Source organism: Falco rusticolus, chromosome 5 (assembly GCF_015220075.1).
Source record: "Falco rusticolus isolate bFalRus1 chromosome 5, bFalRus1.pri, whole genome shotgun sequence".
In the NCBI taxonomy this organism is placed as follows: Eukaryota; Metazoa; Chordata; class Aves; order Falconiformes; family Falconidae; genus Falco; species Falco rusticolus.
The window spans coordinates 57,167,017-57,187,179 of record NC_051191.1 but is presented as its reverse complement, the minus strand read 5'-3'; the positions used below and the strand labels follow the sequence as shown (position 1 = coordinate 57,187,179).

The window sequence follows — 20,163 nt, the reverse complement described above, 5'->3', positions numbered from 1 at the left end:
GGCTACAGGCTAATCGCTCCGTTCCTCCGCCAGTGGTTGGCTGGCACCGCCTTGGCGGGCTGGGGGCGGGGCCGCCGCACCCCCCGGGGCGGAGGGGCGGGCCGGGGCAGGGAAGATGGCGGCGGCGGAACGGAGCCGATCCCCGATGGGGGGCTCCCCGGTGCCGGCCTGCATGTTCGCCCCGGAGCCCGGCTCCCCGGGCGGGGGCCCTCGCGTAGCGGCGGCTGCTTGTCCCCTCCGCGCTGCCTTCGACGCCGAGGACGGCGAGGCGCTCAACGGCGAGCCCGAGATCGACCTCACCAGTAAGGTAGGCCCAGCGGGGGGGCGGGCGGCGGCCAGCGCCGTCACCCTACCGGGCCCCGCGCCGCCCTCTCCCTGGCGGCCGCTTTGCCCGTGGGGCTGCTACCGGGCCCGGGCCGACAGCCGGGACCAGCCCCGCTTCTGGCCGCCGACCTCGTTTCAGGAGAGCGAGGAGCTGGGGGGCCCGCCGGCGTGGGGGGGTCCCCCGGGGGCTTCCCCGCGGGCTGGGCTGGGGTCCTGGGCGCTCTCCGGTGGCCCCGCCATCGCTGGGCCGGGCGGCAGAGCCCGCCGTGCCGTGGGGGGCAGCCGGGAGGGGAGCAGTAAGGTCGAGCTACGAGGAGCTGTGCCCTGGCCGGGGGCGGCGGCGCTGGCCTGCCTGCCCGCCCGGCTCCTTCCCCTCGGCGGCCCGGGAAGCGCCGGCGGCGGGTGTTGCATCTTCTCAGCAAGCGCCGGGTTTGAAGCTGACAGTTGCTTTAACGTCTCGCTCACGTTTTTCCTCTGTGCTCGTTCTCTGTAGTTACCTGCTGCCAGTTGTACTAGTTCCTGGGGCTTTGTTCACATTCTTAAAAGCAGGTCAGAGCTCATAACTTGAGCACGAGGGCTCAGTGACAAGGGTGCTTCGCTCTTGGAAACCGGGTTAAATCAACACCAAAAGGTTTGTTCGCCTTGTGCAGTTTCTTTCTAGGATCTAAGTGGCAAAACTTTGTGGTGGTATTATTTCTGTCAGAATCCATTCTGACTTCCATCTTGCAGGAAGGTACATTGTAGTAATACGTGCATGCCAGAGCCCGCCACAGACTACATTAGCTGCCTTTCCATGCTGTCTTCTACTTTTTCCCAGTTGGCTGATCTTTTTAACTTTATACCTTTTGCTGCCAAGGGTTTGATGTATTGAGATGCCATCTCCCACTCTAAAGTCTCCTGAAAACTTGGTTCGGTCCACTTGTAATTGTATGATGTAGAAGTCAGCATAGCTGGTGTTTCCTCCTGTTTTTCTGCCATCCCTCCTCTTCATGCTTCCAGCTGGAGTTGTTCCAAAGTCCTGGATTTTCTTGCCCTCTGTGGAGAAATGAAGAGAGAGGAATTGTGGTGTGTGGATGTGGAAACATTTGTTTTTGAGGGGGTGACTGGATATTATACAGTGTGGTACTGTATTAAAACAAATGTTATGAAGATGTCTTACAAGATGATAAAGAACAGAAATCACACCTGCACTATCTATTGAGCCACCTGTTCGTGCCTTAATGAGCTGGACAAGATTTTGGTACAGGATGCCAATATTGATCTGTGCTTTGTCTTGGACGTGGCTGATGTGGAAGAGGGCCCAGGATGATGCCAAGGGCTGTGTCACTGATTCTTGACAGCGAGGAACCTGACCAAAACTCTGACGAAGAGAGAGAAATGCTTTTCTCCCACAACCTCCATTTGTGTAGTCAACCTGTCTTCCATTCCTAGAAATCTGCAGGCACTACAGAGGTGATAGGTAAGCCTTTTTTTATGTTTATTACAAGTTATTTTCCCATATAGCAGTGTACACCTGCTATCTTTTCCCTAGACCTTTCATTTGTCTCCGTCTTGGGTGAGAACTAAGTCTATGAGCTCTGCCCCATCTCTCCAAATTACTGTCCCACTGTGCACTCAAAACAGCAATTGCATATGGTGAGAATGCAGTAGCTAATTGCCCCTGCCTTCCCTGATACCTCCATCTTTTCTGTCTTCCCAGTTGAATTGCTGCCGTCCAGTTCCTGCTTCAGGTGATGATTTGCAGCGCAGTCAATTTGTTTGCTAGTTGCTGCTTCTGTCCTGGTCTGACCCAGCCCCTTGCTGTGTTACATACTTTTCTCCCAGTCCTCCCCCAGTGTGTTCATTGTAAGGCGTGCTCTTTTTAGAGAGGACCACTTTGGGATTCAGTTGTCAAGTGCACCTGTCTGCTGGTCAAGCAAACAGTTCTATTCATCAGCACAAACTCATTTATCGTGTTGATCTTAATGGGTGTTTATTTTCCTTTCAGTACTAACACACTGCAGTAGTAATCATCTTTCAGGTCAAAACCATATCACACAAGGCTATTAGTGAAGTTGATACTTATATTAGATCTACATTGGCAACAGAACATTAATAGCACTTGAACTATGTATGTCCACAGGACACTGAAAGCTAAATACGATGTTACAGAAGAGGTCTTTCCCCCAACTTCCCAATGGCTGGTAGTGGCCTTCCAGCCATCCAAAATATCAGGCTATGTTATTCCAATAAAGAGCAGCACTACATACCATGTAGTATTTGGTTTGCCCTTAATCTTTATAGTTTGCTGCCTCAGGGATATGGGATGCTTCTTTTATGAGGACTGTCTGTAGCAGTGCTGATATAACCTGAGCTCAATCTCACCGGTGTCTTGAAACTGCTGTTAATTAATACTATGGCCTCTTGCTTGCTGTTGGGCAGGGCAGAATGGCACAGTCCAACTTGTCCCCCTGGAGTAAACTCAGACAGCTGTAGCTATTACCCACCTCTGTTAAGTTAAGCCCAAAACTGAGGAAAGGTGGGAAAAGCCACCTCTCCCCAGAGACTGGGAAAGGACTTCAGAGATGGCATCTCAAACTTGTGAGATATATTTCCTTCTGCTGTCAGGAGTATAAAACAATAACTGGTTGTTACTTTTTTGCCCTATAGGAAATCTGAGGTTGCTAGACCCACATGGCTCCTACTGTTAACTGCTCAGTGCCTGGCAAAGTGGAAGGAACAAAAGTGAAAATTTTTGACTTTGTGAAAAATTCTGAAAAACATGAATACCTAGTGCAAGCATGGAGGGGATTGTTCAAAGGTGAAAAGCAAAAAAAAAAAAAAAAAAAGAAAAAAAAAAAGCAGAGAGGCCAAGACGGAGGGCCTCTTTTTGACCAAGGAGATGGCAAAGAACAGGCTCCCTCTGTCCAGGAAGCTAGCTAAAGAGATCTTCAAAACAGCAAGTAAAGTCTTACAGTGACCTAGGAAACTGCAGAACTGGCTGGGGGCTGCAGGCTGCAGAAGCAGTCGCTAGAAATACTGAATGGCATTGGAAGGTGTGATCCATGAAAGCTGCTATTTGTTCTACACATCCTTCTCTTGATGTCTCACTTTATCAATATCAACTGTAAGCTTCATCAGCCCCAGGGCAGGCTTTGGAGCAGTCTACCACTGGAACACCCTTCAGCAGCACCTTTGCATGGCAGTGAAAGAAGCAGTGTTTTGAGCTGATGTGTGTAGGTACTATGCTGTTTGAGCCCCCAGGTCTCCTGCCTGGTACCATGAAGAAAGGCTACTGCAAGCTGCTCGGCTGAAATGACCCCTGGTACTTTAGACAACACCCTGCCTACTCACACTGCTGAAACATTTGAACTCAGAAAAATAAAGCTGGTGATGAGACTTGAAGAAACTGAAGTTAGTGTGCCTCTACACTGGTGGCCCCTGATGTTTTATTGATCTTTATGCGTATGACAGCCTATTTAATAGATCTTCCCGAGTCCCTGACCTGTGCTGGTGCACTAGCCTAAACTGTGAGCCTGTCTGCTGTGTTTCCAGGAAATCCTGAAAGTGCTTGCTGGCCAAAACAAGCCCTACACATCAACGCACAGCCTTCCATTCCTGTCCTGATCAAGCCTCTGAACAGTTGCTGATCTCCTCCTCAATACATTTACATCCAGTTGTCTCCTTTAAGAAGAAAACAAAACCACAAGAAAAACTAATAAAGGCAAAACTCAGTCCTCTGTCGCATGAAATAGAAAGATTATGTGGCCTTCCACATCAGCGTGCTTTGCTACCCTTTGCAGACCATGCCAAGCATTTAAAAGGCTTAGGTAGGGCATGTGTCTAAAAGAGGCAGGTGAAGATGATTGTCTCTTGTAGCTCTCCGGCCCTTGCAGATACCTACATGCTTTGTGTGACCCTTAACTTTTGAGGAAAATGTTGCTTTGGCTGCCTTAAACCTTCTAACCAGCACTTGCTGTCTGTGCTGCAGTTTTCCAGATGCATGCATCACTATAGTTTTGAAAGCTGCTTAAGCATTATTTATAGGGTTTTGCACTCCCTTACACTCCAGAATTCTAATAAAGGTCTTCATCAACCATGTAGTAGTAGTAGGTGGTAAAGGTAGTTCCTCCTTGAATACGTATTATGTTAGCTGTGCTAGCAAGTCAGGCTGTGTTAGTAGGGAATGTTGGGCGGGTTTGAAGATTTAGTCATTGTGAGCTGCTGTAAGCCATATGTGTTAGGCAAATCTAACACAGATTTCAGACTAGCTGTAGCGCATAGTGAAGGGAAGTACATCTTTCTGGGCATGATTTTGGAACGTGTATGTTAGGACAGCTAGTGGAAGTATGGATTTCACTGAGTGTTGTAGAGGGGCACAGGTGTGCCTACCCATAGGGCTATCAGTAGGTGGTAGCCTTTACAACTCCTACTAAAAGTGCCTTTTTAACAGAAACGCATATCTTGGTTGCAGCAACTATTAAGCTATGGTACCAGGTTGCTCAGCCACCAACAGACTTGTTACCATGGAGGCAGCCAGAGAGCAGGTAGCCCATCAGTCCTGAATGGGTGATAAGGTTTCCTTGTTCTGCCACTGTCCTGCCACCGTTGTAGCCACTCTGTGTGAGTGTCCTCAGCTGTATTCTATGAGCAACACAGGTTTTTGCCAGAAATGGTGCTACACCATTCTGTTCTAAGAAGAATCCTTCCTTCCAAGAGCACTGTCTCGTTGTCCTCATTTGTTGCTTTGTTTCTGTCCACTTTTTCTTTCTTTTGATGTCTCTGTAGGGAAGGGCAAAGGAAGTTGTGTTTGTTGCAATAACTGCAGTTAAAACTTGTTGGCAATGCAGCAGCGGGCTTGCAAAACTGCAGCTCTCCACTGGTGAAATGTCCAGATATGCTCGTACAAACTGCTTTGTATTTCTGCCTCTAAGCACTGTAATGTAAAGTACCTGAAGTTTTGTTAGGAGTTTAAAAATAAAGCTTATTCATGTTCTTTCCTTCCCCTCTGCCCCCTCAGAAAACAAAAGGGAACACCGAGTGTGTGAAAGACTTATGAGATGCTCTAGGTGTGCTCTGTGGTGAGGTCTGGCTGTCCCGTCATGCTTTGGGGGAGCAGCAGCACTCTGTGCAGCACAGACTGTGGAGTACCCAGCTAAGAAATTACTTTGGAGAAGATATCTCTTCCCCTTTCAGTTATCCTTGCATGGCAACATGTATTACACAGAAGTAGAAGCGGGATGTTCACTTAAATGTGTCTTTTAAACTTTGGTTACTTCAAAATGAGGTGCTTGGTTATTCATATTTGCTTTGAAGTGTACCTTGCAACATAAATGAACTCTGAGCAAATAACCTTGTGTAGTGTCACAAGGAAACAGCTGTCAGCAAAGCTGGTTTTAAAAAAACAACAAACAAACCCAAACCACCAGAAAGCAGTCCTTGAAAAAGAGCCCTTCTTTCTCAATAAAGCACACGGATTGATTGTCCTTATAACTGAAGCTGGTTTTGAAATTGCTTGACATCTGCAAATGGATATTTAATCTTTTTTCCAGCTAGTGATGGTGAGTCCAACTTCAGAGCAGTATGACAGTTTGCTCCGGCAGATGTCAGAGAGAATTGATGAGGGATGTGGGGAGACCATCTATGTCATTGGTCAAGGATCAGGTGAGTATAGATTCCTCAGGAAAAAAACCAAAAAACATTAAAATGATTAGAAAAACCTAGTTCATCTAACTGGACTGCTGCTGAAGGTAGTGCTTACTTCTCCAGAATAACTTGGAAACCTCCACAAAGTATAGCAGAACATGTAGGACAAATTCTTTTATTTTATTCCTGCCAGCAGCTGTCTTATGTAACATATTTTTTGTATAAAATCATCCAAGTTCCTTTTTGGAAGTAAGGCATAAGTTGTCTAGGCACACCAGGAAACGATGAAGGATATGAAATTATAGTAACAGTTTTAGTACAGACGTCCTCGATGTCTGAGGGAGGTCTTTTTCTGTCTGGTTTCATTAAATTCTCCATTGTAAGTAACAGTATTTGTACTGTACAGGAATGTATTTGAGATACTTCAGATAGCTGAAATACCTGCTGCTGACTTTCTTTGTTAGTGTGCATTTGTACTATGGAGAGAAAGGTTTTCCTTTCCTCAGCATGAGGCCTTTATTTTTATGTTAACTTGGGTATGACTGCAGTCATTCGCCTTTGCAGATTTTAGCAGCTAGCATCGATTACCTCTTTTTCACAATTTGAATATATGCATCTGATGCTGGTATAGTAATATTGAACATGGCCTTGCTTTTGAAATTTCAGTTTCTTTTCTGAATGCAAAAAAATTGTCTATGGCTATCATAAAGCTGAAGGCATGTTTCAAATATATTAGCTATCTGCTGGATATCAAGTTGTTACAATCAACCATTCTACTAGTTACTATGTTTAAGGAAGAATACAAAACCCTAGTCATCACTGCCAAGGTTGGCTGAGATAATGTAGGGAGGGAGCTGCGTTACCTCAGAACAGTGTGCTTTTGGGGCTTTCCTGGTGTCTTGCAAAGCAGCCAACATAGAAGAGAGGACAGGATTAGATGGCCAGTGGTCGTGCAGCCAGTATCGCAGAGATAATGCTCTTGCCTCCCAGTGAGCTTCCCACATGTAGTCCAATTTCTTGGTATTTGGGATAACCACATCTGCAGCAGAGAACTAACAAGCTGGGCTAGTAACTGCTTTGTCTTCTAGGATACCCTGTGAGGGTGTTAACTGGTGGTTGTTGCAGTGATGTACTTGGATATAGGCATTTCTTTCTTACAAGTATGAGCTAAGACTTCTGACTTCATTTTGGATTGCTGCATAGTCAAGGAAGATGGGGATCTTTTCTGTGAATTGGAACCAGAAAAAAAATCTTTATAATGCTGTCCCAGTTGCTCCTTCTCATTCACTTCAAGTGTCTATGATTTTGATCATCATGGATACCCAACTCAGATGACTGAGAAGCTAGTGAAGACTGCCAGGAAGCTCACTGCTTCATCAGTAGTGATCCTTCTCTTTCTCACTTGGCCTTTACACCTCTCCTGTCCCCTACTTCTCATTCCCCTTCTATGACCCAAGACCCCAGCTGTGGTGCTTTTTGCTTTCCCCACCATCTCAACAGCTTCTCAGCCAGCTTATGAGTTGGGCTGGAAACCATCCAGCAAATCTACTTGTTGTAGAGATGTGCAGTAGTTAAAATGCTGCTTAGTTCATGCAAACTGCAGTTACTGCCTTCCAGCTGATGAGTCAGCTGTGCATATGCATGCACACACAGCAATAGCTTTGGACATCCAGGTGTGTGTGGCTCTGTACCTTGGTTTGTTGGGGTTTTTTTTAATCCACAGAGGAGATTCTGTCCTGAAGTCTGTGCAGCTTCTCAGCACCTGGGTTAGGAGAGAAGCTGAGAGCTGAGGTGGCCTTGGAACTGCGTAGATAGTTGCCACTGGCTTGCTCTGACTGTCAGCTCTTTGCTTGGGTGAGCTGTTCAGAGGCAGCGTGCCTTCTTGCTGTTTTCAGGCCTCGTGCTGTCAGCATTTCTTTCAAAGTGCCAGGACGAAGGCAGTGAGACATGCCAAAACCACTGTTTTAACTGGAGTATGTAGGGGCTAAAGAAATTGCTGTGCAGGCCAGACTTGCAGAAATTGTGTACCTAGGATGTGGTTTTATAAAATAAGCTGATTGTTTAAATTGGTCCCATGTTTACTGGTTAATTGCGGTGATACTTCAGTCAGAGCTTTCCTTTTGTTAATGCTTTTCCCTTTATTGCAATGCAAGAGGAGATGTTTTATCTGACTGAACGAAATCGCACGAAAAGTACTTTCAGCATGTGAAATAAGGGAATTAGACAGTCTTTTTTGCCAATCCATAAGTATTTGCTTGTAGAAATTGTGAAGTAAACTCCTCTAGATTAAAGATGGTGCTTTTCTAGTGTCTTTTAAGTCCTCTATGGGCTAAAGGCTTAAAGACTGTCCCTTTTTATTTTGGGCAAAGGGTGCTTATTCTGTTTACATGGCTGACGTCTCCAGTCTGCATAAAGTTCTGATCAGTGTGAAAATCCAGGCAGAATGCTGCTGCTGCTGACCATTGCAAGGTGGTGCTCACTGACTGTCCTTTGTCTCTTCAACATCACGCTAGATGGAACTGAATACGGTCTGAGTGAAGCAGACATGGAAGCATCCTATGCCACGTTGAAGAGCATGGCAGAGCAGATAGAGGCAGATGTGATCCTCCTGCGGGAGCACCAGGAGGCAGGGGGCAAGGTGCGCGACTACCTTGTTCGGAAACGTGTGGGTGACAACGACTTCCTGGAGGTCAGGTGAGGAGCCAGGTGGAGACAAAGTTAGTCAGCAGCCCAGCTGCATTTTTACCGTGTGAGCAGTCCATGATGCTGAGCCAGCAACGCTGATTCGAATCTGGGTGTTGTAGCTACCCAACAAAGGGAATTGAGCTTGACCACTCCTTGCTAATGAAATGGCCTTTTTGTTGTTGTTGCTGTCTCTTTTGTGTTTGTGGACATTTGCCTGTGTTTAGCTGAGAACTGTGAAGCTGTCTGGGTGACAGCTTCACAGTTTGGGGATCTTTTGTGTGCTGAATCCCAGTAGGGAGTCACATATGTGCATGTGTGTCTGTGTGTGTGCATATATGCACACTGCTGGGACACAGTAATTTTGATGAAGGGTTCAGTTCTATTCCAAGACTGTGGTGATCCAAGTCACCTTTTAATGCACATGAAATAGCTTGTGTAGCATGACTTGAGAGTCTGTCCAGACCTGGATATAATGGATTTCCAACATTTCCCAACAGCTATAATAGCCACCTTTATCAGAGGCAAGGAAGGAGATTGCTGCCTGAGAGGGTTTTCCCCTAAAATGTTTTATTGTTGTTTGAGCTTTTACTTTTCTGGGAACAGCAATTTCAATTTCTGTGCTCTCCCTAGGACCTGGTGCTATTGCAACATGAAGAGTATAGAAAAGCAGAGGTATTCTAGACCAAGTTGGGATTTAGTCTTTCTTTTAAACTGCCACAGTGTATATGTTGGATTGCAGAGACTAGCAGTTGGAAGAGAGAGATTCTGTATGGCATCAAGCAATGTCAGGTTCAGCTGACTGTGTTCTGGGCACCACTGACATGTTTCCACAGTCTTCCACATCCCAGTTCTCAGAGTCTGAGATCTCTGCTGTTAACTAATGACTGTGACAGAATCTCTGCTCTGCTTGTGAAGGTCTAACATTTTTTAATCTCTGTTTGAATGTTAGGGAGAAAAAGCTAGTTATTTGCAGGAGCAATGGTGTTTGGCATTTGGGGTTTTTTTTTGATCACTTGTTTGTTTCTTCAGTTACCATATTTTACCAGGTTCCTTTTACCTTTCCCCTCCAGGGTAGCAGTGGTTGGCAATGTGGACGCAGGAAAGAGCACGTTGCTGGGTGTCTTGACACATGGTGAACTAGACAATGGCCGAGGCTTTGCTCGGCAAAAGCTCTTCCGCCATAAACATGAGATTGAGTCCGGTCGCACCAGCAGCGTGGGCAATGACATTCTGGGCTTCGACAGTGAGGGCAATGTGGTGAACAAGCCTGACAGCCATGGTGGCAGCTTGGAATGGACAAAGATCTGTGAGAAATCCACCAAGGTCATTACTTTCATTGACCTGGCAGGTCATGAAAAGTACTTGAAAACCACCGTCTTTGGCATGACTGGCCATTTACCTGACTTCTGCATGCTTATGGTAGGTAGCAAGAAAGACGTACTGTACGGGGCTGTTCACAGCTTTAACAGCCTCGACTTCTTTCGTATTGCAAAGTCCCTGTGGGGTGGTGGAGGGAAGCAGCATGTCCCAGGGGTGGAGAGCAGAAGTCACTGTATCTCACCAGGACTCTTGAGGCAAGTGCCCTGGGACTGACACTCCCAGACAGGCCTAAGCTGTATGATTTTTGAAAACTGAAAGATTTCTAAATTCCAGAAAACCTATTTAAACCAAGGAGAAATGAGTCCTTAGTTAGTGTCCAACAGCATTTGAAATGCACTGGGTCTGCTCATACAGTCCCAGTGACATATCTACAATCTAATCACAGCCTACTGCATGTCTGACACAAGACCTTCTCTGTAGCCCAGCAGGAGGAACATTTACATCCCTGTATCTTGTATCCCTGGTGTAGGTTGGCAGTAATGCTGGGATTGTTGGAATGACCAAGGAGCACTTGGGCCTGGCGCTTGCACTTAATGTTCCTGTCTTTGTTGTGGTGACCAAGATCGACATGTGCCCTGCCAACATCCTGCAAGGTGAGTCCAACCAGCTCTCTCCAGGGCTGTTTCTTACCTCTGTATGTCCTCTGCTTGAGTTGAGGAATTACTGCTGGAGAAAAGCGGCTTTATCTGCTTTTGACTGCATCTTAAACATCTTCCAGAAATCTCTTTTTTCCCTTGCCTGTTTTGTAGGCAGTTCACTCATAGTCACCATTTCAAAATTCCCTGAATTGGAGGACTCACCTGGGTAACCAGTAAAGTGTTTGCTACAGGGTTTTGCTTAGCTGAGCTCTAAGGGGAGAAGCGTATAGTTGGGTTTGTGCCTTTGCTTTCTTTCTGGGTATTTAAACCTGGAGGGAAAGCCTGGAAGTTCTCTTGAAAGCTGCTTTCCTCCTCGCCCATGGTTTGAGTGTGATCTTAAGCTTCAATCAAACTTATTGTCCAGCAGCTGTTAGGTGAAAGGGCAGCTGCTTTTTACATCCTGCTCACCTGGGCACTTCTCAAGATACACTGGTATAACTACAGCAGCTCCGTTCTGTGTCTGAACAACCAGTGCATAATAAACCATGGTTCAAAGCAGCTGCTTGTGGGCTATGGTAGCAGGACTGGACTAGACACAGGCGGGGATGGCAGTGAGCAGCAGGGGCTAGCAACATTTTTGCTCAGCAGCAGTTAAAGCAGCACCTCTAACCCCAGCAGTGTCCCTTTAACCTACGCTTGATGTTTTTTCAGGCTGTGATCAACTCTCACCTTTAACATTCTCTTGATGTGTTTCTCACACCTTCAGGAACATGCTGTGGTTAATGAGAGCAATGTTTTTTTTCGATAATCAGTCCTAAGAATCAGGAAAGTGAATGCTCCTGGTACTGTCCGTGGTTAGTTCATTATGTTTCAGGTAAACAGACGCATATGATCAGAAGATTATCTAAATGTGTCTGTAATAGATGTTCGGCAGATAAACTGAGGCCTGACTGTAAGATAATAACTGGGAAGGAAGGAGAGTCTTTGGCTCTGGGTGAGGAGAGAAGAGCTGCTTGTGGGAGAAGCCACTCCCATGTCCTCTTCTGTTTGTATTAAATAGACACAAGCTTTGACTCGTGTGTCTTTGAAGAGCAGATGGCATGATTAGATGTTTGTGTTTCTTTATCCAAAAACATTACTTTCCCCATAGGCAACAATTTGTTCACAAAAAACATCTAATTGGATGACAATCATAGCATATAAATGATTTGCTCTTTTAAGCCCATATTGGCCTTTTTTTTTTTTTTTTCTCACTGTAAGGCACTTTGCAGGAGGCTGATGCTAGTACATCAGGTAATGCCCCTGCTAGTTGATAGATATCAGGCTTAGAAAATAAATTGAAGAGAGGCAAAAGATTAAAGCTGGAAGCCATGAGATTCGTCCCAAAATATTTATTTCTGGATCTGGTCCACCTACACTGTCCTAGACTGTGATGGTGACCTTTACCTCTTACATGCTTCTCTAACATTCTAGGGCAGGTTGATTGCCAGGGAATGTCTGTTGAGGTTTGTTTGGTCAAAATTGATTTCTAATTCACATGTTCTCAAATATTTCAGTTCCTGAGTGCTGCTGGTTTTCTTTGAATTCAACATGAAAAATCCTTTATAGGAAGAGGAAATACCTTATAACTCCTTAAAGCTACTTAATGGACAGCTATAAAATGTCTACTTCACAGCATTGCACTTGCAGATGCAAACACTTATGTCTGTTCGTGTATGATGTCGCTTGGCAGCAGGCTAGCTGGCATGAAATGGAAGATGGAATGGCTCCAAAGTCCTACCTGGGCTGCAGCAAACTCATAGTCTCATTCACGCACCTTTAGCCATCTTCTCCTGTCTATTTGTGACAAGAACACCAGTCTCCCTTCAGGGAGAGACCCCACAAAAGCGATTTGTAAAGACGGGAGATGCTGCCCTAACAATATTCATTTCACCCTTTAAGAAACCCTGAAGCTGTTACAGCGACTGCTGAAGTCCCCAGGGTGCAGGAAGATTCCCGTGCTGGTTCAGAGCAAGGATGATGTCATTGTAACAGCCTCCAACTTCAGCTCAGAGAGGTAACGGGAGTAGAGGAGAGTCATTTCTCTTTCGATCCTATTTGGAGACTGGGTGAGAAGATTCAGAAGGAGAGTCCATTGTCTAGATATGTGAAGGTTGCATTTGCCATGTGGTGTGTTGATTCCATAAGAATGTGTTGATTCTGAGCTTGACCTGCTTGTGTTCCCCTCTCTGAGACAGAAATGAGAGGCTGCTTCTGGGCAGTCTGCAGAAGATGGCAGGGTGTTCGGCTTCCTTCCATCCTGGAACCTTACACCTTTTCCTGAATGTCATTAGAAGGCAGAGGCAGTGTTGCAGGTTTTCAAACATGGGGTGTTGTTCATCTGACAGCTTGCCAGGCTCTCCCTTCCTAGCAGTATTGATTTCAGTCCCAAAATTTTGGATGTCTCCCTACATGTAGAGTCCCAGGCAGGGAGGTGAACTAACTCCGTTTTCATCAATTTTCCTTTACAGAATGTGCCCGATTTTCCAGATTTCAAATGTCACTGGGGAGAACCTAGATTTGCTGAAGATGTTTCTTAATCTCTTGTCTCCACGGACCAGTTACAGGGAAGAAGAGCCAGCAGAATTCCAGATAGATGATACTTATTCTGTCCCAGTAAGTGGCCTATTATTTGGCAGAATTTTCTGTTCCTCCTTTTAGTTTGAAGAAGGTATCTTCCCTACCGAGGGGAGTTCTAGAGCTCTTCTGCTAGCATGGTCTTACTGTTTTTTCTTTTTTGGCATAGGGTGTAGGAACAGTTGTGTCTGGGACAACACTGAGGGGCCTAATCAAGCTCAATGACACCCTGCTGCTGGGGCCAGATCCCCTTGGCAACTTCCTCCCTATTGCTGTCAAGTCCATCCACCGCAAGAGAATGCCCGTCAAAGAAGTGCGGGGAGGCCAGACTGCCTCTTTCGCTTTGAAAAAGGTGAGATAATCTGCTCCAGGCCCACAGAACAGAAACCACCCTCCTAATTTTAGAGTGCTCTTGGAGTTCAGCTGCAGTGAGACTGCTTTTGCAAAGCCCAGCTACCTCATTTTGCAGTGGAATAAAATCCCATAGAACCTCTGTGGGTCCTATACCCTGGTTATTCCACCTGACAGCTGCTAGTGATAGCGGTGGGACCCAAGGTAATGAGGAGTGTTGCAGACATAACAAAATGGAAGCATTGGTCTCCTTTTGTGCTGGAACTGCATTAGTATCCTGGGCAGTATATGGATGCTGTTCCTCTCAGCTTGTAGGACCAGCAGCATGATTTGGGATTTAAAAATTACCAAATCTGATGTGATTCCTCCCACAAAAGCTTTCTGTCAATAGAAGCTGCACTGATTTTAAGGGGATATAGTTTAAGCTACACCAAAATTCATGTGGTCAGGCTTATCACATTGTGTTAACAGACATCGTGATTTTGGAGAGATCATCTGCTTGGATAATGTGCAACTAGGATGTATGTTTTGATTTAAAGGATGAGTGAGTTAAAACTTCTCTGTTGGTGTCCAGCATTCCCACCACTTTAACTAAAGCTTCCTTAGAAACTTCAGCTGAAGTTGGGATTTTGAAACCTTTGCATAACATTGTTACATACTGCTAAACAGCTTCTGCTTTGCCTTTTGGTGAGCATAAGTTAGTATCTCTGAAATCCCTTAGGATCCTTCTGGATGCAGTCAGCCAGAGAAGCAAATTTATTCCCTGGAGAATCACGCTAAGGTTTTTTGTGTCGCTGCTTTTTAGATCAAGCGTTCTTCCATCCGGAAAGGCATGGTAATGGTGTCACCCCGCCTGAATCCACAAGCATCGTGGGAGTTTGAAGCAGAGATTCTGGTGCTTCATCACCCCACCACCATCAGCCCACGATATCAGGCCATGGGTATGTGTCTCAGCATTGCCTCGTCTTTATTTCCCGGTGGTAACAGTTTGTATCAGCTCTAGCCTGAGATAATTTTGCTCCCTTGTGGCTCTGTCAAACTGAATATAAGCTATAGTTCCTGGTTTTTCCTTTCCCAGCAATGTGTTAGAGAGAGGGGAAGGAGCTGACGGAGGGAATAGGGAGGCTGTAGGTAAAAAGATGTGTGACTCCAAGTGTACTTGTAGCCTGCCTGAGCCAGAGCTCTGTGGTGCAAAGATTCTTCAGCTTCAAATGCTGATGTAAAGATGTGTTTTGGGTCCTGCCCTCTAGCCCAGCTGCTTGGTGTGTAGGATTCTGTTGGGGGTGCTTCAGGAAAGTTTCCATTTGAAGGCAGCTGTTCTAGTTTGATTGTGTTTTCTTTTTGAGGATTGAACAAAAGGAGCTGTGTGACCCGCATAGTCTTTGGTACACAGTAGATTTTTACATTGCTGACTCAGTGCTGTTAGCTGTAGGGTAGCAAGAGCTGCCTTACATGTCTCTCTGAAGCTTACTCCGCTGATGGTACTGGCTGTTGAAATCCTTTTACATTTGTATTTGCAGTGCATTGTGGCAGCATCCGTCAGACGGCCACGATTCTCAGCATGGACAAGGACTGCCTGCGGACGGGGGACAAAGCCACAGTGCACTTTCGCTTCATCAAAACCCCAGAATATTTGCATATAGACCAGCGGCTGGTCTTCCGTGAAGGCCGCACCAAAGCTGTGGGTACCATCACTAAGGTAAAGGCTGAAGTCTTGACTTTTTTTTGCCCATTAGCTACTTTCGGCACTGAGAAGCCAGCAGGAGAATCCAGATAGCTGTGGAAAATTGAGAGAAGAGACCGTCCTTCGATCACAAATGTCAGCCCTGACATGGGTTGTGGATGACCAGTGTGCTTTGTTGTGTGGTGGGTCTTCAGCTGGTGTGAATGAGAGAATGTGAAGGTGGGGGATGAGCCAGCTGCCTCCTGGTTCTTCAGGCTCAGTCTCTTTCTGACAGCTTGTAGCTGGTCTCTGAGTCATGTTGTGGAAGGTTGAGTGTCACCTCAGCCGAGTGACCCTTTCCACCCTGTAAGGGTTCTTGAGGGCAGCTCAGAGGCCTAGGTTTCTTTGAACAACTGTTGCTGCATTCTTCTCGTGATGGCTATTGGTATCAAATCTCTTGAGGCTTTTTGTTAAAAAGCAGCATTGAACCTTGCCAGATTGGCCTAGCTATTTTAGTGCTCATTTTGGCCTCTCCCTTTGTAATCTGCAGTTACTTCAGACCACCAATAACTCACCAATGAACTCCAAGCCACAGCAGATCAAGATGCAGTCAACCAAGAAGGGAGCTGTTACGAAACGAGAGGATGGTGTTCCTCCAGCTGGGACGGCAGGTGGAGGCCCACCAGCTGGAGATGAGGCCCCCTCAACAGCTGCAGCACCACTGACACCTACTGCCCTGCAACCATTGGTAAGTGAGGAAAATACGTCTGTCCTAGCTGTTTGCATCTTGGTTTCATCTGTTGGAGGAAGGGCACTCTAAAGCACAAGCATTATCCCCTCATACCCTTGAACTCACCTTGGGCCTCAATGTGTGACAGAAACAAATAGAAGCATCAGTAGTGTCACAGCAGAAACCAGAATTCTCTGATGCTCATGGCTGACCTTTCAGCAGCTAGCAGCTTAGGGTTCTGGGACAATTCAGGTTGGACCTCAGGAAGTGTCTAGTCTAACCTCCTGCTCTAAGTGGGATTAACTGTGAGGTCAGACCAGGTTGCTCAGGGTTTTATCCAGTCATGTCTTGAAAACCTCCAAGGTGGAAGACTGCACAACCTCCCTCAGCAACCCGTTTCACTGCTTGACTGTGCTTATAGTGAAGAAGTCTCTACATATACCCAGAAGCTGAACTACTGAAGCATCTAACAACCAGTCACAGAATGGGTTTCTACTGTCTGAATCAGAAGTAGAACATCCCTGCTCTAGGGAAATGACAACCTAAGTAGTAGTATTAGGCACAGGTCGTCTGCCTTGTCAAGGAGGGAGGATGGAGATGTCCAAGGAGAAAGAAAGGCTTATCTCTTTCTAGAGAAATTTATCCAGGTGGTTTTGTTGGTTAGGACTTCTCAGCTCAGTTTGTCCAAGAAAGGTACCTAGCTTTTCTGGATCTGAAAGGAATGGAAAGGCAATTCTAACTGCAGGCTTTGGGAGCTATTTCTCAGCTTTATTACTGATAGAAGAAAGGTCTTCTCCTTTTAGTGTACTTAGCTAGTAAGTGAAAGGTTCAGGAAGTGATTCTGTCAAGAGACGTGGTCAGTGTTCCCCCCTCTTAGTTCTAGCTATCTTCGTTGCCACTGGTCAAGTCTTGTCCTCTTGAGCCAGGCTGGCTGCTGAAAGAGGGCCCTCTGGCAGGGGTCCTCTGCCTTTGCATGTGCCTGTGGCTTCTTAATGATCCCCCATCTCCTCCTTGTCTTGTTGTAGCGTCACTGTGGTTGCAGGTAGTGCTCCCAGCTTGCTCTTTGTTTTGTCCCTCCCCCTGAGAGTTTGTGTTGCTTTTGTTCTTGCTTACCTCTGCCTCTCTCTCCTTGCTGTCTCCCCTCAGCCTGCACTGGATGAAGAGCCCCACATCCGTGAGGGCAATAAGGTATTTGGCTGCTTTAAAGGAGAACGGTGGTGGGCTTGCTGGCTTGAGGCTGGGAACAGTTACGTTAGCAAGGGAGCCCTGGTAGGGGGGTGGGGGGCTTTCCTTCCATTCTGCACAAAGCCAAGGGAGCCTGAGGCCTTGGTTTCTCAGATGCTGAGCCCCATGGCACTTGCTGACTCTCATGGGAGTGAAATGTTCAGAAAATTGGGAAATCAGGTCCTTTCCAGCTTGAAGGGCTGAACTTCATGGTATATCTGACTCCTCCTTCCTTCATGGTGTGTCTGTCTGCCTTCTCTCCTCCCTGCAGTGGTAGGAGGTTGCTCAGTCACAACTGCTGTCCTGCTGTCTGGGTGTGTATGTAATCCATCCGAACTCCTGCTGTGTTGATACTCTGATTCAGAGGTCACTGCACACTAAAGTGTCTCTTCTTGTTTTCAGTCAAAAGTCGGAGGAGGAGGCCGGCGACGTGGGGGTCAGCGCCATAAAGTGAAGTCTCAGGGAGCCTGTGTGACTCCTGCCAGTGGCTGCTGAATTTCTTACTCCTCCTCCCTCTGAGGAATTCCTCCCCTTCCCTTCATTTCTTATTCAAAAGATCCAGAGCAGCTTAAACCAAAACCCATCCCAGCTGATTGGCTGCAGAAGAATCGTCTCTCCTCGCTGAAGAAAGCGATGAAGAGCATAATTTATAAGCTAATGAAGGTGATAAGACACACAGAACTGAGTAACTGACACCTTCCTCCTCCCCCCATCGACACATTTTTGTACATCATGGGCTTAGTTTTTATTCTTAGTTTTTATTATATTTTGTGTGCATGAAGATGAGAGTCTGGATAGAACTGCAAAGAGCCAGTTAGCTGCCTCCCTCCTCCCTCACCCCTTTCTGTCCACAGGACTTGCTGCTCTCCTCCTATTTGCTGTCTCAGATCCAGGGATTAGCAAATGCCTGAAATTTCAGACTTGCAAAGGTTAAAACATGTTGTTAGGATGGCTCCATAGGGCATTGTTTCCTCACCACTGCAGCCCTGTGCCAAATATGTTTCTGGATTCCCTCCATCTTAAACTGTTCCTGAGTGGGTTTAATTTAGTGACTGAAGTTTGATAGAGATAGTAAGAAATTTCATTAGTTGGAAATCTAAGAGAGAAACAAATAGGAAAGCAGTTCTTGATGTTGAGGAATCCTATACTGAATATCCTTCTCAAATACGTTGATAGCACTTAAGATTTTAATTAGAGACAGAATGAAATGGGCAGTCATTTGCCCATCCTGTTCCACTTCCCATCATGCTGCTTTTTCTATTGTTTGTTCAGTGCGCAGTGGAGCAAATCTAACCTGCCTCTGAAGGCTGCAGCAGCTCAATTGACAGTATTAAGAATATAGTGCAGGAGCACTCGGTCCATCCCTTGAGCCAGGGAAAGCCTCACCTCGATGGACAGAGATCACAGGTGGTAATATACTTCTGAAACAGAGACACCAGGGAAACGTGACCTCCACTTGATTTTGTTTACTTCCAAGATTTCCCAAATCTTTTCTGGAACTCACTGGCCAAACTTTGCCATGGCAGAGGCAAGATTTGTCTTCTTCCCTCTTGGATGAAGAGGCCAAGGATGAATTAGTACTAAAATTATAGAAGTACTTTCAGGTTTGGAAGTACGTGGTAATTTTTCTGACTTGCATTTAATTTTTTTTAATATTGTGGGGTTTTTTATGACAAATTCTGGCTTCTCCAGGAAGGCCCTGCAAGGACGGTGTGTAAATTAACTGTATTGTTACCATGCTTTTTAACTCTGCTTTGTGCAAGTGATCAACTCCGTGCTGATTTTGATGTCTCCTTCTAACACTGCCTCTTGGCTCTCATGAGGACAGGAGTGATCCTCTGCCAGCTTGTGGTGAGCTGTGGGAGCACTTTGAGGGAGGAGGTGGTATCCTCAGCAAATCGTTGCTCTCCCCAGCAGGTGTGGTCGGCCTCGGTTTCTTTGAGGGCTTCCTCCTCCAATGAAGGACTTTAATTAGAGGGAGACTGTAAAGTTTCTGTCCCTCCTTAGCGGGTTGTTCCTGTTTCTCACTCTGTGGCACCTGTGTGCAGTTCATTTCAGTTCACCTTGTGATTCAAGGTAGGCTTTCAAGCTGACAGAGCGACAGCAGGCTTAGTGGGGAGAGCGCATCTCCCGATGCCAGCACCAGCACTCCAAGAGCATTAAGTGGCATGGGAGAGGGGAGAAATGTGGTTTGGGGGGCGAGGGTACTTTGCCTTAGAGACTGCAGTGGCCTGAGTGTGGGTGGAAGGGGGAGGTCAGACAGTCCTTTCCAAGCTATGTGCCTAAATACCAGCACTCTTCTGGTGAGGGAGGAATTATAGGCGGCTACAACACTAATAGCACCCGCATTGTGAGGGGGTGTGAAGTGTGGCTAAGCAGGGCACAAGGGCCTGGTTGGTTTGTCTTCTGGCCCTGTAGCAGCATCGGACTGCATCTGATTTCACTGCCCTCTATTTCTGAGGGGAGCAGCGAGCTCCGGGCAGTATTCTCTTTCTCCATTCCTTGTGCTCCAAGTGAAGGAGACTGCTGAGACTGGAAGAAGGTTTACTTTAGTTTGTGCAAAGGAGGTGGTGTGATCTCTCTTTTGTGACCAGCATTCAAAGATCACTCAGGCTGGTGTGATCTATAAAATAAATTTTAAACAAGTTTGTTCCAAGTTAAAGTGTGTCTTGTTGCTTTTTGTCCCTCTGGAAAATCAATGCTTGCCGCTTTAATGCCAGAAGCCAGACCAAGTGGGTTTGCCTGGCACCGGGCTCCTTTGCTGGCTATGAGGCTGCATTCATCGTGATGGCAGGGGAGGGCATGCCATGCTGTAGGAGAGCTGCCGCTGAGCCTCTGCATAGCCCCTGACAGCTTTTACTCTAAGATTTAGTGCTTCTCAGTGGCAGAGTAGTGAAATCAGAACACTTGCATGGCGTGAGCTATGCTGTTAGGTGTGTACATATGTGTCTAAGAGCTGCTATGGCAAATCATTTGGGGCCAGCTCC

The 20,163-nt window shown here is 46.4% G+C and overlaps 1 protein-coding gene across 6 annotated transcripts; it reads left to right on the top strand.

The window, feature by feature from the left end:
• Window positions 1-93: 93 nt before the first annotated feature.
• On the top strand, window positions 94-19,838 carry GTPBP1 (GTP binding protein 1). 6 transcript variants are annotated; one of them, XM_037387732.1, is made up of 15 exons: window positions 220-307; window positions 1,620-1,783; window positions 2,974-4,133; window positions 5,856-5,967; window positions 8,463-8,643; window positions 9,705-10,053; window positions 10,484-10,607; window positions 12,534-12,648; window positions 13,103-13,247; window positions 13,378-13,560; window positions 14,365-14,500; window positions 15,080-15,258; window positions 15,773-15,970; window positions 17,099-17,140; window positions 17,579-19,838. In XM_037387732.1, exons 4-15 carry the CDS (start codon window positions 5,862-5,864, stop codon window positions 17,669-17,671), a joined length of 1,851 nt encoding a protein of 616 aa, XP_037243629.1. In that variant the 5' UTR covers window positions 220-307; window positions 1,620-1,783; window positions 2,974-4,133; window positions 5,856-5,861; the 3' UTR covers window positions 17,672-19,838. The 6 variants fall into 6 exon arrangements, with proteins under 6 accessions (XP_037243625.1, XP_037243626.1, XP_037243629.1 ...); XM_037387730.1 differs by having other exon boundaries at window positions 1,324-1,783; XM_037387731.1 differs by lacking the exon at window positions 2,974-4,133 and having other exon boundaries at window positions 1,324-1,783.
• Window positions 19,839-20,163: the final 325 nt, after the last annotated feature.